The 14026-nt window shown below is 53.0% G+C and overlaps 1 protein-coding gene across 2 annotated transcripts in view; it reads right to left on the reverse strand.

Moving 5' to 3' along the window:
- STX1A (syntaxin 1A) overlaps positions 1-14026 on the reverse strand; it is an 84496-nt gene that overhangs the window by 18450 nt on the left and 52020 nt on the right. For both annotated transcript variants that reach the window (XM_009276376.2, XM_019471304.1), the window contains exon 4: positions 11388-11461. In XM_009276376.2, coding sequence (XP_009274651.2) covers positions 11388-11461 — 74 coding nt within the window. The remainder of the gene's footprint in view (positions 1-11387; positions 11462-14026) is intronic.

The following is a 14026-nucleotide window of genomic DNA, read 5'->3' on the forward strand; positions in this document are numbered from 1 at the left end:
TTAAAACCGTTGCCCCTTGTCCTGTCGCTGCAGGCCCTGGTCAAAAGTCTCTCTCCCTCTTTCCTATGAGCCCCCTTTAAGTGCTGAGCGGCCGCAGTAAGGTCTCCCCAGAGCCTTCTCTTCTCCAGGCTGCACAACCCCAACTCTCTCAGCCTTTCTCCATAGCAGAGGTGTCCCAGCCCTCGGACCATTTTGGTGGCCTCCTCTGGACCCGCTGTACCAGGTCCATGTCTGTCTTGTGCTGGGGACCCCAGAGCTGGACGCAGTGCTGCAGGGGGGGTCTCAGGAGAGCGGAGCAGAGGGGGAGCATCCCCTCCCTCGACCTGCTGGCCACACTGTTGGTGATGCAGCCCAGGAGACGCTTGGCTTTCTGGGCTGCAAGCCCACATTGCTGACTCATGTCCCATTTGTCACCCACCAGTATCCCCAAGCCCTTCTTCGCAGTGCTGAAAGCCTCCCTTTCCAGAGAAGGCAAGTCTGGTGCATGAGTCTCAAGCGAAGCCAAATCCGATACTGCGTCAAGCAAGAAATGCTTGTGCGCTTCTTCAACCGTGCGGCAGAAGCAACAGCACGTGACTGATGGGCCACATCTCACACACCTGTCCTGGGCACTCAGCATCACTCTTGCATGCAACAGCCACCTGCAAGGGGGGACCAGCCGACAGTACTGCCGCAGGGGGAAGAAGGGTGCGTTACCCAACCTCACCCCGTGGACTACTCGTGCAGCCCAACCCGGGGAGTGGGGAGCAACAGGAGATATGGAGAAATGGTGGAAGGTGAAAGAAGAGGAGGCAATGGAAAAGGGATAGGAAAAGAGAATACTCTGAAAGGATCAGAAAGAAGTTACGGAGAGACTGACACGATGAAGAAACTCCCAGTGAGTGCTTCCCCTGGGATTTTCAGGTCCACCAGCACGGCCTGAGCTCACCCTTGGTTCCAGCTCACAGAGAGCTGAACCGAAGGGCTGTACCCAGCCCTGCTGAGCTGGAGCAGCTCTCAAAGCCTCTATGCCGGGGGGGACCGGTGCAAGGCAACCGGTCAGATGTGCCTGGGTGCACACTGGTCACACTGGGTGCACACTGGTCTCTGGGGTGCACACTGGTCACACTGGGTACACACTGGTCTCTGCAGGGTGCACACTGGTCTCTGGGGTGCACACTGGTCACACTGGGTGCACACTGGTCTCTGCAGGGTCAGATGTGCCTGGTGCACACTGGCGCTCAGACACTCCCACCGGGTGTTGGTACACCCAGAGCAGCCCCAGCCAACACATCCCTACCTCCAGGAGACAGCACTGGAGACATCTTGAAGATATACTTGCATTTGCTTTGCAGCTATTCTAAGCAAGCAGCAGCTTAGTATTTATGGCAGAGTCTCAGACAGCTCATCTTATTCCTCCTCTGCTGGCGAACCTCACATGAAACCCCCCGGCAGCTTCAGCTTCAGCAGGCAGCCTCTGCTTGAGAGGTGCCCAGCCCAAAGCAAGGTCAAAACAGCTCCTGAGCATCCGGCAAAGACATGATGTGCCATCCAAGCGACTCTTCTTCTGCCTTTTCAAAATTGTTTTCCTAAAATCCAGTTCATTCTCATTCAGCTGAAAAGTATCAACATATGTTGATCTGCAGCCAAATATAGCCTGGGTGTTGAATGACACCCCTTTCTGCTAATCAGTATACCACACCATACCTCTTTTACTTAAGAAGTTATTTAACTTAGTGTTTATTTTGTCAGATTGTTATTTTATGTTCCCACGGGCATCCCACATGTCTACAAAATGCATTTAGTTTTTGAAGGAACACGGAGTTTCATGCAAAATGGGCTGGAAAAAGCATTTTAAATGGCTTTCAGTCATTAAATAAAACTACCTGAATATTCAGAGTAAATAAAAAGCATATCAAAATGTACCTTGCGGTTGAAAGAAACTCATTAAACAGAAAATATTAACTAAAGTTAGGAAATGGGGTTGTTTCACTCAGGGCCAGCAACTCTTCACTGCCCAAACATGGGGAAAGCAGCCCAATTTGCTGAACCACCAAGCTGGATTTCCAAAGAGCTCACATAGTTCTGGGTACCCACAGGGGGCTTTGAAACCCCCACAAAGCATACGCTGAAACCTGGGACCTTGGCCTTCAATGTTTTTAATTAAGAGAAAGACATTTCTGAAGTGCTCATCCCGTGGGAGAGCCCAGGGGGGGATGCCAGCCTTCCTCCTGAGCCCGTCGGGGTTAGAGGGGGAGCAGAGATCCCACTCCTGAGTTTCCACCGGCTGGGTTTGTTTCAGTGTTCGAACTAGTCCAAGCGAGGTGAATATTTCCACCGCAGCGGCTAGATAAACCAAGCCCAAAAGCAACTAGAGCAAAAGCTATTCTGAATAACAAGGACTGAAAGTACTGACATTTGGAAGAATGTAAATAGCAGCTTTTGCTCTGTTACGAACTCAGAATTTGATACTTATAGAAACATGGAAAATACTGTTGAGACATCTGGGAACCCTGCACCACTGGCAACGTTTCTAGGCTGGGGATGCCCTTGGGAGCTGCGACCCCAAAGCCTCCTGTATCTTTCTGCTGCTGGTGAGCTGACCAAGGTAGGGTTATTCAAACTGCTGCTGTGAAATGGGGACAGAGTGGTTTTAATGTAATGAATTTAGAACATGAAAACACTTTTCCGGGGTGCAGAAGCAGTCCAGGAGCCAGGCTGCCCCTGGGACCAGTTTGCTGTGGGCTCGTGGAGTTTGGGACAGCCACTGAGGGCTCCCACGGAAGAGGCCAGCACCGTTGGCTGCCCCAGGACCATGGCCGGAGGACCAGCCCTGCCCGATGTGCTGGGGCACGTGCTCACACGAGCCTCCCTGCCTTGTGGGCTCCAACACAGCCCAGCCAGCTGGCCCGGGGTAAGACAAAGCCATTCCTATGAAAGGTCCAGGTCTGATGAGGCTCTTCTGGCTGGAGATGAAAACAGCAAAGCCAGAATAAAAGTCCATAATCTTAATGCTCAGTTACTCCTAATTTACAACATGTTAACAAGGGGGTAATCGGCTCCTCATTCCTCCTTTTACTCAGTGATTTGCTCACAGCAAAGTCCATACAAACTAGTGAAGCCCTTGTTGCAGAAATACCTACACAAGGACCACGCTTAAAGTACCAGGCATATCTAAATCAGCTCTCCAGTTCAACTCATCCCAAATCCCACGCGCAAATGTAGGAAGGGAGGCGGGAGCGGGACCGGGCTCTGGGGGAACACAGACACATTGCCCAAGCACCCAGGGAGGAGCTGGGAGAGCCAGAGCTCAACTGGAGCGGTGTGAGGGGGGTGCGGGGCAGCAGGATGGGCTGCCCTAAGTATCAAAGAGCTTAAGGAAGGCTAAGGAAGCTGTGGTCCCACGGCTCAGAGGGGCAGAAGCTCTAGTGACCAGGGGCATGGCAAAGTCTAAGGTTTCCATTTCTTCTTTTGTCTTGGTGATCACTGGTAAGGTCTGTCCATGGCCTCCCAGTGCCCTCTGAGCAGAGGCCGGTGGCATGAAACACTACCCACGGAGAGGGATGTAGACTTTGGGCGTGCTTAAGTGAACTGGAAATACACAGAAATTCACACACAGAATACACAGGACCAGGCGGGATGTATCTGACCATGCTGACGGAGCTGGCCAATGTCACTGCAAAGGGTCTCTCCATCATCTTCCAAAGATGGTGATGATCATGGGTGGTTCCAGAGGACTGGCAAAAAAAGGCAAACGCCACACATCTTCTGGGAGGAGGATCTGGGGAAGCGCTCAGCCTCCCCTCAGTCACTGGGAAGGTCATTCAGTAAATCCTCCCAGAAGGACAAGAAGGTAATTGGAAGCAGCCAGCGTGGATTTACCGAGGGCAAATCATGCTGTGCCATCCTGATGGCCTTCTCTGATGAGATGACTAGCTGTGTAGATAAGAGGAGAGCAGGGAATGGTGCACACCCTGAGTTTAAGGCCTTTGACACAGACCCCCACAGTATCCTTATAGCCATTTTGATAGGACAGAGGTTGGATAAGGTTAGTGGAAAATTGTCTGGGCTGCCAGGTTGTGATCAGCGATACAAATTCCAACCAGTGGCCAGTTCCTAACGGTAATCCCTCCATGAGCATTGCTGGGTCTGAAAATACAATTAAACACCTTCGTCGGTAACCTGGGACAGTGGAGCGGAGTGCACTTTCAGCAGGTTTGCAAAAGACACCAAACTGGGGAGAGCGACAGATGATAGGGCTGGTATTCAGAGATACCTCAACAGTCTGGAGAAAGGGGCTGACAGGAACCCCAGGAAGCTCAAAGGCAAATGCAGCGTCCTGTGTTGGGGACGGGATGCACGTTGCAGGACAGGCTGGGGGCCAGCTGGCCAGAAAGCACCTAGAGCTCCCGGAGTCCTCATGGACATCAGGGCTGCCCAGGAGCCAGCAGTGAAGGTGAAACTCATCAGGGGCTGGGTGAGCAGGAGGACAGCCAGCAGGGCGAGGACAGGGATTGTTCACTTCCACCTAGCGCTTGTGAGACCACAACTAAAGTGCTGTGTTTTGCTTGGGGCTCCCCACAACACATCGCATGGGAGTGAAGCCAGTTGAGGCCACCAAGGTGGTCTGGGCTGGAGCACAGGACAAATGAGGACAGGCAGGGTTTGGCCAGCTGAAGGTGACAAAGCTCAGGGGGATCTTATTGCTGCCTACAACAACCCAGTGGAAGAATGGAGAGAAGCTGAAGCCAGACGCTTCTTGGAGGTGCACAGGGGCAGGACAAGAGGCGACAGACCAAGCTGGGACACAGGGAATTCCAGTTAAATATTAAGGGGGAAAAAATCATCATAAGGGTGGTCAAACACTGGACTGGGGCCCAGAGGACCCATGGACCGATGCCCATGGCATCTCCATCCTTCTAGATACTGAGAACGCAGCTGGACAAGGCCATGAGCAACCTGATGCAGCTGGCACTGCTCTGTGGCAGGGGCTGGGATCTCCTGAGCTCCCTTCTCACCAGCTTGCTGTGATCCCATGACAAGGAACAAACCTGTGTGCCAGATTTCTAGTTAGGCTGTTGATTGTCCCTGGGTGGCCGGGAGTCCAAGGGGGACACCCATGCTACAAACACAGCCAACGCCAGCTGCAATAGCTCCATTGCAGTGTGGTGCCCCCACTGAGGATCTGTCCCAGGGCACCAAAAATTCAAAGTCACACCAGCAATGCACTGGGTACCGGGGCAAAACCAATGCAAGCAAGGGCCAGGGACTTTTTCACACCAATGTTATGTTCCAGCCAGAAAACTGCCTTAACTCAAGCTCACCCCACACTGTTCCCCGGGTGACAGCTACAGCAGTCGCATCGGTACAGCTCACCCGTCAGGCACACACAGCCCAGCAGTGCTGCTTGCCAGCCCTGCCAGAGCTGTCAGCTCCTCTTACCAGCAGTGCACGGTGACAAGCAAAGCCAGCAACGTAACCCTGGGACAACACCGCTCTGCGCCCAGATCACCTCCCGCCCTGCGCACGCGAGCAGGCACGCTGGGCACGCGCACCGCTGGGCACAGGGCCCCAGCATGGGGTCGGCATCCCTGGGAAGGTGAACAGCTGCAGAAGCCCGGAGTTGGAGACCACCCAGGTCAGAAGCCAAAGCCCCGAAGTGGAGCAGTGTGCGACATCGCCCACCTCGGCCTCCCAATGCAGGGGCTCCAAGCTGCAGCCCGGAGGAGCTCCTCTCCCCGATTACCTGCAGAGCCTAGAGAAATGCTAAAAAATGCCCAAATTACAAGAAAATCTCCCACTTCCTTGACTGAGTGGTCCATGGCTGAGAGAGTTGGGGTTGTTCTGCCTGGAGAAGAGAAGGCTCTGGGGAGACCTTACTGCAGCTGTTCAATATATAAAGGTAGCTTATAAGAAAGATGGACAAAGACTTTTGACCAAGGCCTGCAGTGACAGGACAAGGGGCAACGGTTTTAAACTGCATGAGAGTAGGTTTAGGTTGGACATAGGGAAGAAATGTTTTATGATGAGGGTGGTGAGACACTGGCACAGGTTGCCCAGAGAAGCTGTGGATGCCCCATCCCTGGAAGTGTTCAAGGTCAGGTTGGGGGTTTGAGCAACCTGATTTAGTGGAAGATCAGGCAGGGGGGTTGGACCAGATGATCTTGGTCCCCTCCAACCCAAACCATTCCATGAGTCTGTGGTGGAGCAGAGCCCTGAATCCCGTTCTCCCATGTACCAGGATGATGTCTGAACCACAGAGCTTCAACACGAAGCAAATCTAAACCCTGCTCAAATTCACAGCCCTGGGCTACACAGCACCAATTTGTGGCCACCTCTAGTTTCCTCGGAAACTGCAGAAGTAATGCCTTTGCCTGGGAAACATGGACACACCACAGCTGCCACCAGGGACAGTCACCTTCGACTGCCACCTCCCTGCTCTCCCCCTCCCTGCCACTGCCACCCGGCACCTGCATTTGAGATGGCAAACAGTTCCTGAAGGGCACAGCAGAGCAGAAGGCCTGGTGGGGGTTTCACAGCACTGCTGTCAGCACACAGCAGTGTCTCTGGAGTGATAAAGGCAGAGGGGTTTTTTTTGGGAAGAGATCTGCTGACTCCCCCCGACACTGCCCAGCTAGAGCAGACCTCTGCCCTAACAGGATCGCCCCGGGGAGGGACAGGAGAGCTAGTGTGCAGAGGGACAAAGCTGCTGTCCTGCTTTGCGGTGTGCTGTTGCACCATACTTTGCTTTGGCTTTGCTATGCCCCAGCAATTCTCCTTCCCACTTGCTCTAGAGACAAGCCTTTCTCTTGCCCCAGTTTTGCAGAAGGCTGTTTCCCCACTGCCTCAGGCTCAGCCATGACAGCCTCTCAGCACTTGTGCAAGGCTGGGAGGATGCTGGGCTCCAAGCTGGAAGCTGTCTCTGCAGAGGTGATCAGTTAACGTCACTGCTGTATTGATTCGGCACCGACTGCGGCATGGGAGAGCAGACTACGCGAGTGCCTTCCCAGACTGAAAAGGAGATAAACTATAAACGCCAAAACTCCTCTGGCTTCACTGCAGAGTGCTCAGAGAAAGTAGGATTTTTACTGAGCTGTATTTGTGCATAAACCCCCTGCGAGAGCAGCAGATCCATGCCTGGATCCCCACCCCGGGTGCTGAAGAGCAACGCTGGCAGCTCCCCTGGCCTTTATCAGTTTAATGATTTGCTAAAACACAATCTTCGCTGCAGAACAAGGCCTTGCTCCTCTGCTCTGAGACGCCTCATTTTCATCCACATCCTCCAGTACGACCAGCGAGGGCAAGGCACTGTAGCTCGCCCTGCAGCAATGCAGAGGCAGATTCCACTGCTGCACCAATGACTGCGTCTTGCCAGGTGCTCTCTCACCAAAGGATCACCAGAAGGTTGGCCAACCTGCAATAAAAACTACACAGCAACCCTGCATGGTGGGGCAGAAGACAAAGCTTCAGCCCAGAGAAGGCTGATTTTAAGAAGTTGCGATGATGAGACACGCGTGACAGGCTCATACGCCCTGTACCAACCATGCAGTCATCCCGCGGGTGCCCTGGACCCTTGCAACGCAGATGGTTTGCCTGGCCACCACACTGTGACTCCCCCCAGGGAAACGTCTCCAGCCTGGCTGAGCTCTCACCACACAAGCCCATGGCCAAGCCAAGGACAGGCAAGGCTGCTTAAAATATAGACATGCACCAAAGCAGCTCAGCACCAGAGTGTTGCAACTGAGCTAGCAAAGCTCAGCGTGAGACTGCACCGAACAGAAGGCGATTTATTCAATAAAAATAAATTTAAAATAAAGCGGGTTTCACTCCCTCCTGGATTCACTCATTTTCTGGTGCCCCAAACTCACATTGCATCACAAGATGTACAGCCAGCAGCGCTTGTGTGTGACATGTCCTACAGGTCCCCCTCATCTCCTGGGTTCTTTGTTACTGGTGGCCACAGAGGGGTTTGGGATGCACCTTCTGTGCTCACCAGGAGCTGCCAGCAACACTGATCTTCCACCCCATTGACCTGTCCTGCCTCAGGGCCATTAGGCAGCACAGCTGATTTACAATTACGGAAAGATTTAAATTGCATGGGACCTTCAGAGGTCCTCTCACCTCCTGTCCTGGAGCAAGCTGCCCAATGGTTTTCCACCTAAGCCTTCTTAGAAGCTGCATGTATCCATGCTGGCATCTCGATGACCTTTTGGGTTAGGTGCCATCAACCCATGCCAGTCTTGTATCCCTTCTGCCATTCCCTCTGCTGCTTCCATTTGTATACTTCCATTCAATTTATCTAACTCTTTCTTACCTCTCCCTACAGGAGACACACAGGACGCTGCCTGCTCATGAGCAGCGGTCCCCAGACTCACCGCTTCTGCAGGACAAAGTGAGAGCACAAAGAAGTGCTTGTGCCATTTCGCAAGGCATAAACATTTCAACAACATCTCTGTAGCAAGGACCAAGAAAATGAACACTGCAGAGCACAGAGAACAGTCCAGAGAACCACGAACCACGCGTGGGAAGTTGGAGATAAGGGGACCTGCGGGCTGAGCAGGCACCTGGGGTCACCCACGTGTGATCCCCCCTGCAGCGAGACCCCCACGACAGCCTGACACACAGTGGTTTGCAGGAGAGAAGTGACTCTCTCAGCCTATACATGAGCCAGTAGCTTTAGAGTCCAGGTAGCTGTAGAGGGGGCAGTGCTAAAGTCAGATCCCATGGCAGGGTGCAGCAGCACCCAGGAGCCGGCCACGGCTTAGGCACACAACTATCAGTGGATGGCCTGATCCTGCCATCAGGACCTGATCACTCTTGTACAGCAGGGACAGGTTCACCCATCCTCAACACGGGTCTGCTGGAGCATCACCCTGGTGCCCCCAAAAGCAGCAGTACCCCAGCGCAAGTGGAAGGGAGAAGCCGGGTCACACCCCACACTTGAGAAGGCCCCCATGGACGCACTTCCCCACCGCGCCCATGGCCTGGGTGACACAACAAAGCCAACACCGAGCAGACACAACACCTCTCTAGAAGGCCCTGGAGGGAGCTGCTCCATCGAGGGTGATACACAGATGACGGGGGAAGCTCTTGTCAAACAGTTCATGCAATCAAGCCTCTGACTTTCCTTCTGGCAGATGGAGAATCTGAAGCCGTAAAACATCATGTTCTTTCACAATCACTTCCCCATGAGAATTAACCCACATTTTCAGCCCATTACTGAGTAGTATGGCCAAGTTATACCACCTCTAAATGAAACACTTGTTTGCTTTGTACACTTTTTCTGGAGAAGACAAATCTCCTCTGTCCAGTGCCATTTCATCAAGCTAAACTAGTTCAGCTTTCAGAGCTCAGGCCATAGCTGACAACGGATGGACTCAATAAAAAAATGCCATGGTCACACAACACAAGATGCCAACCCAGCACAAATTCACTCTTTTGGATCCACTTTCCTCTAAAACCTGGAGTTAATGACGTGTTTGTGGGTGCAGTGTCAGGTGCCACCTACCCTCCTGCACGTGGTGCAAGCAGATTATGGCAGCTCTGGCCAGCACGAAGTCTTGCACACATGCTGGGGCCAAGGTGCCACCGCATGCCTATGCCTGATCCAGGTAAATTTGCACTGCTGGCTGATCCAACAGAGGCCACTAGAGCCACGGCCTTGGTCTCTCCTGCCTCCATCCCGACATGCTCTGCAATCCTGGGATGTCCGAGACAATTGCATAGCTCTGACCTCAGAAAATCAGTAAAAGCATGTCCTATTTTCACAAAGTACACATTATTTAGGAATTCAAGCCCTAGTTTCAAAAGCAGCTGGAGACCATGGGTAACCTTGTCTTATGAGACCTCAGGTCATCAGCAGTCAAATGCTTCTGACTTAACCTGAGACCTGTAAAATTCCGCAGCCTGTATGAGGGGTGTACGAAGCTCAGTCATCTCCCCTGTCCCCAGCTCCCCCTCAATGTGCTTTCCCTCGGCACCCCCCCAGCGCTTTGCACTGCCTTCCTGGGTCATGCCTGCCTGCTGCTTCCCCAAGGACATTTTCTTTTGGCACTTTCTGCCAAGTCGTTGGCCTTGCCACAACCCCATTGACTGTGCTCTCTCTGTTCATGTTCTCTAAGTCTTCCCCCTAGCACCCACCACGGACATCAGAGAGATGTTTGTGACCTGTCCTCACTTTCCAGCTGCCTCAGGCCAGGACCCGAGCAGTGCCCAGCAGGCACGTTCTGCAGCAATCAGACCTTCCCACTGCAATCAGTTGCTCCTGACAGAGAAAAGCCTCTCTACAAGACATTCCAAAACTTCTTTCATCAAATATTTCTAAGCTATTTCTTGACTTCAGGGGGGTGGGAGGGGAGTTACTCAGAATTGTAGGAAAATTCAGGCTGGAAGGGACTTCAGAAGGTGATGCAGCCCAACCTTAGGCTCAAAGCAAGGTCAGTGACTTCCAGTTTCTAGCGCGTGCTGTTGGACCCACGGACAAGCCCCATGTCCCTCAACCGCCATCTCTTGTAGAGCCAACACGCTCCACCCCGCCTTGGCTGCAGACAGAAGCATGAGCAGCACGACCTTTCATCACAACTGAGCATAACGCAGCCTCGGGACCACCCGGGTGGAGGAAAGAGAGGTGCACCCCATCTCTACGTCTACCCCTGGATAACCCTGCTAAGAAGCCCATCTTCAGGAAAAGGTGCTATTTATTGGTGGTTTCATGGGAACAAGAGGAAGAATTGTGTCAGCCCTTCAGAAGTCTAATGTTTCCTGGACTGTGAAGCCACATCGATGCCCGGTGGAGGGGCAACCACAACCCCAACAGGGAAGAACATTTCCAGCAGGCTGCAGGCCCGCACAGTGCTCTCTGAAAGACCACCCATCTTCTTTGATTAAGTGAAATTTTAGGTGAGTTACCCAGCTGCATCAGTAAGCCTTGGTCTCATTTACGAGCTGCTCAAGCATCCTTCCAGGCACTACAGAAACACACAGAGACTTCAGGTTTCTGAACACATTGCAGGCAAATGTTCTCCCCCCAAACCTGGCACTTCAGGAAGGCATTTTTGCTCCAGTCAAAAATCACCTTTAGTGAGATGCTTAACACGGATGTGCAGAAACCCACCCGCCTGTTCATCCACGCAGACACTCAGACTTGCACACAAGGACGAAGCCGATGCACGCTGCCCTCCCCTCCACAGCTCCCTCTGCGCATACTTATGTCACGGGTCTTTCAGGCTGGCTTTTTTGCTGATCTATTCGGAAATGTGCTGCATTACTTTGCCCAGTATTTGCACACCAGAACCTGATTGCTCTAAACCCAAGCACAGCCCTCCTCTCCCATCACCTCCTGGGATCCCTCAACTGCCTCCAGCCACTTCCCGTCCTCCCCTTCCCAGCGCCACAGAGCAGAGACTCACCTGAGTTTTCCTTATCCGCAGGTCAGCAGATGACCTGTTCAGTCCTTCCTCTTGTTCAATACTCTGCTCAATACCTGGTCAGGGTAGAAGGACACAGATTATTTTGTGCTGTTTAGAGAAGGAAAAGGGATTGTTTGGCAAAGGGACTGTAAAAGATTGAAGCCTGTGAATCGAGGACCATCTGGCACTGAGCAGCCCCCAGCTCCTGACTCTAGCCCGCGATTTAGCCTGGACTGGCAGCAAAGCCCCCTTTCATTACTGCAAAGCACTCAGTGCCTGGCCACTGGCTGAGACTTGGTGCTGTCAAGGGCAGCATCTGTCACCCCCAGGCTGGTGAGGATTTCAATACAAAACTGACGTAATGCTCAGGTCTGATCTCCGCACTTTCCAGTATTCAAACAAAATGGAGTGCTGTTCTCCCCCTGCTACGCAGGACAAGGAAACCCAGAGCTAAAATGTCTCTGCAAAATACCAAAGCTCAAGACTTCTCCAGGGACCCTAAAAACAGTAGGTCTGCCAGCTGCCCGGCCTTGCACAGGGAGGACCCACCAGGCTGGCAAGAGCGCGCTTCATCTTGCTGAACAGTCCTCTGCAGCAAAGCAGAGATTTTCCCTTTTAATTATGCCCGGTAGTGCAGCTAAGTGAGACGAATTCCTCACTTGTCCAAAGACCATAAATAACAGCAGGGAGGCACACTGCCCTGCTCAGCATCCCACCGTGGTTTGGGCAGGGAGAGAGCACGGGGTTGCAGGGCAGGAGGTCTGGCACAGAGCAAGGCAGTGCAAATCTGCTCCTCAAGGCCAGCTTGGGACATGCTAATTCAAAAACTTAAATTCAGGGACTTAAAAAGCCTGTAAGAAAGCTCCCGTCAGCAGGCTGGCCCAGTGTGCAGAGATACATGTCCCCACATAGACCACCAGGTGTGAGCTGGTGGCATCCCCTGACTTTGGCTGAAGACCCCATTCCCAATGCAGATGTCCCACAGCTCTCTGAGCCTGGCTGTCCCCAGCACCTTCCACGCTGGAGCAGGTCCCATGAGCCCAGGCATGGGGCAGGTTCTTCCTGCAGCAGGGGCTCCCCATTCCCTGGAGCTGCCCAGCAGCTCCCCATCACCATCCAGCACAGCAGGGCAGAGTGCAGGACACCACCACCACAGTGGGCATCTGTGTTTCTGCTGCGTGCTGGTTAGCGTGGGTGGCCCCACAGTACCACCTTGCAGAGAGCAGCAGCGCTGTAAGGAAGACTGTGGGCCTGGGGAACCCTTCGTGGTGCTGGCAGAGGGCATCCAACAGCACAGCATGCTCGGGGGAAGTGCTGAAGAACATCAGCACAAATTCTGCACTCCCTCCTAGTCTATCCTGGAACAGGCATCTGTATCTAGAGCTTATCTGAAAAGTCCCGTCCCACACAGCCGGACGGCCACGGCACTTCTCCTGTGCACCCCCCGCCTGCGAGTGCACTGGCTGCTGCCTGCCCAGCATATTTCATCAGCAATTGGTCTTCCTCCACACTTGTCATAAACGGTTCCCTGTTCCCAAGGAACAGTATTGGCAAACATTGTGCATTTATGACAATTAATAAAATCACATTTTCCCAAGAAGCTGGTAATTAGAATTAGCCACTGCATGAGCAATGTCTGTCCTAAAGAAGCCAATTTGTTGTCAGCAGATGGTGTTTTTGATCAGTTCTGACTGTTTTCTTTCATTGATCATGCCGGCCACGAGGCGATTTGGGACAAAGCACAAGGACTAATCATCCGTTGCTCCAGGTAAATATGATACCAGTGAGTCTTTTCTGGAAGAAGGAAACAGGAATCGGAGCCTGTCCTGCAATCCTTCAGGCTCTCAAAGTCCCTTAAGAAACACAAAACAAAACACCTATGGAAAAGGATTTTTGTTTTGCACAGGCTAAACCCTGTCCCCACCTGGACACCAGGGATCCCAGTATAGCTGTGGGGGGCTCTGGTCCATGGGAAGGGATCCCCTGGTCTATGAAATGGGTAAGTTGGCCCCTAGCTCTCCTTCCTGGGTCGAGCTGAGATCACATGTCAGGAGGACAGAGGGCAGCAAGGGGACAATGGAGGTACAAGTCTCCTTCTGGCATACACATGGGACATGGCCACGCCAGTGGTGATGAACCTAACCAACGGCTCCAGCCATAGGTAAGTCCTTCACAACTGCGGGGCTCCCACAAAACCCTGGCATTAGGGAGAACACTGCTGCCTTGGGGGAAGCACCAGCTCCTCTCCCACCCTTCAGACACGGCTGGGTCTCCTGCAACAATCTCAACTAAATCCCACGCTGATGTCCAAGACCACTGCAGGCAAATCCGAGCCGTGCTGGGGTGATCTGCCTCCTGCCTCAAGATGCTGCCGTCCTCACTGACCCCCTGAACCTTCTGGGGTCCAATCTTGGGCTTTTGGGCTCGTCCGAGTGCTCCAGCACAACCCCGGCCATCGGTGGGGCTGACAGTCGTGTTGTTCTCACTCCCCACTTGTCAAAGAGACTGATTGACTCTTCTGATGGTGGAAACTAACAGTCATGTTGGCCGTGCTCTGTCCCTGCACTGCCCAAGGGAGACGCACACAAAGACAACAGGGCATGCTGATGAGACAGGATAACCTTCCCTGAGCCCAAGAG

This window comes from Aptenodytes forsteri, unplaced genomic scaffold, assembly GCF_000699145.1.
Source record: "Aptenodytes forsteri isolate BGI_AS27 unplaced genomic scaffold, ASM69914v1 Scaffold209, whole genome shotgun sequence".
NCBI classification, from domain to species: Eukaryota; Metazoa; Chordata; class Aves; order Sphenisciformes; family Spheniscidae; genus Aptenodytes; species Aptenodytes forsteri.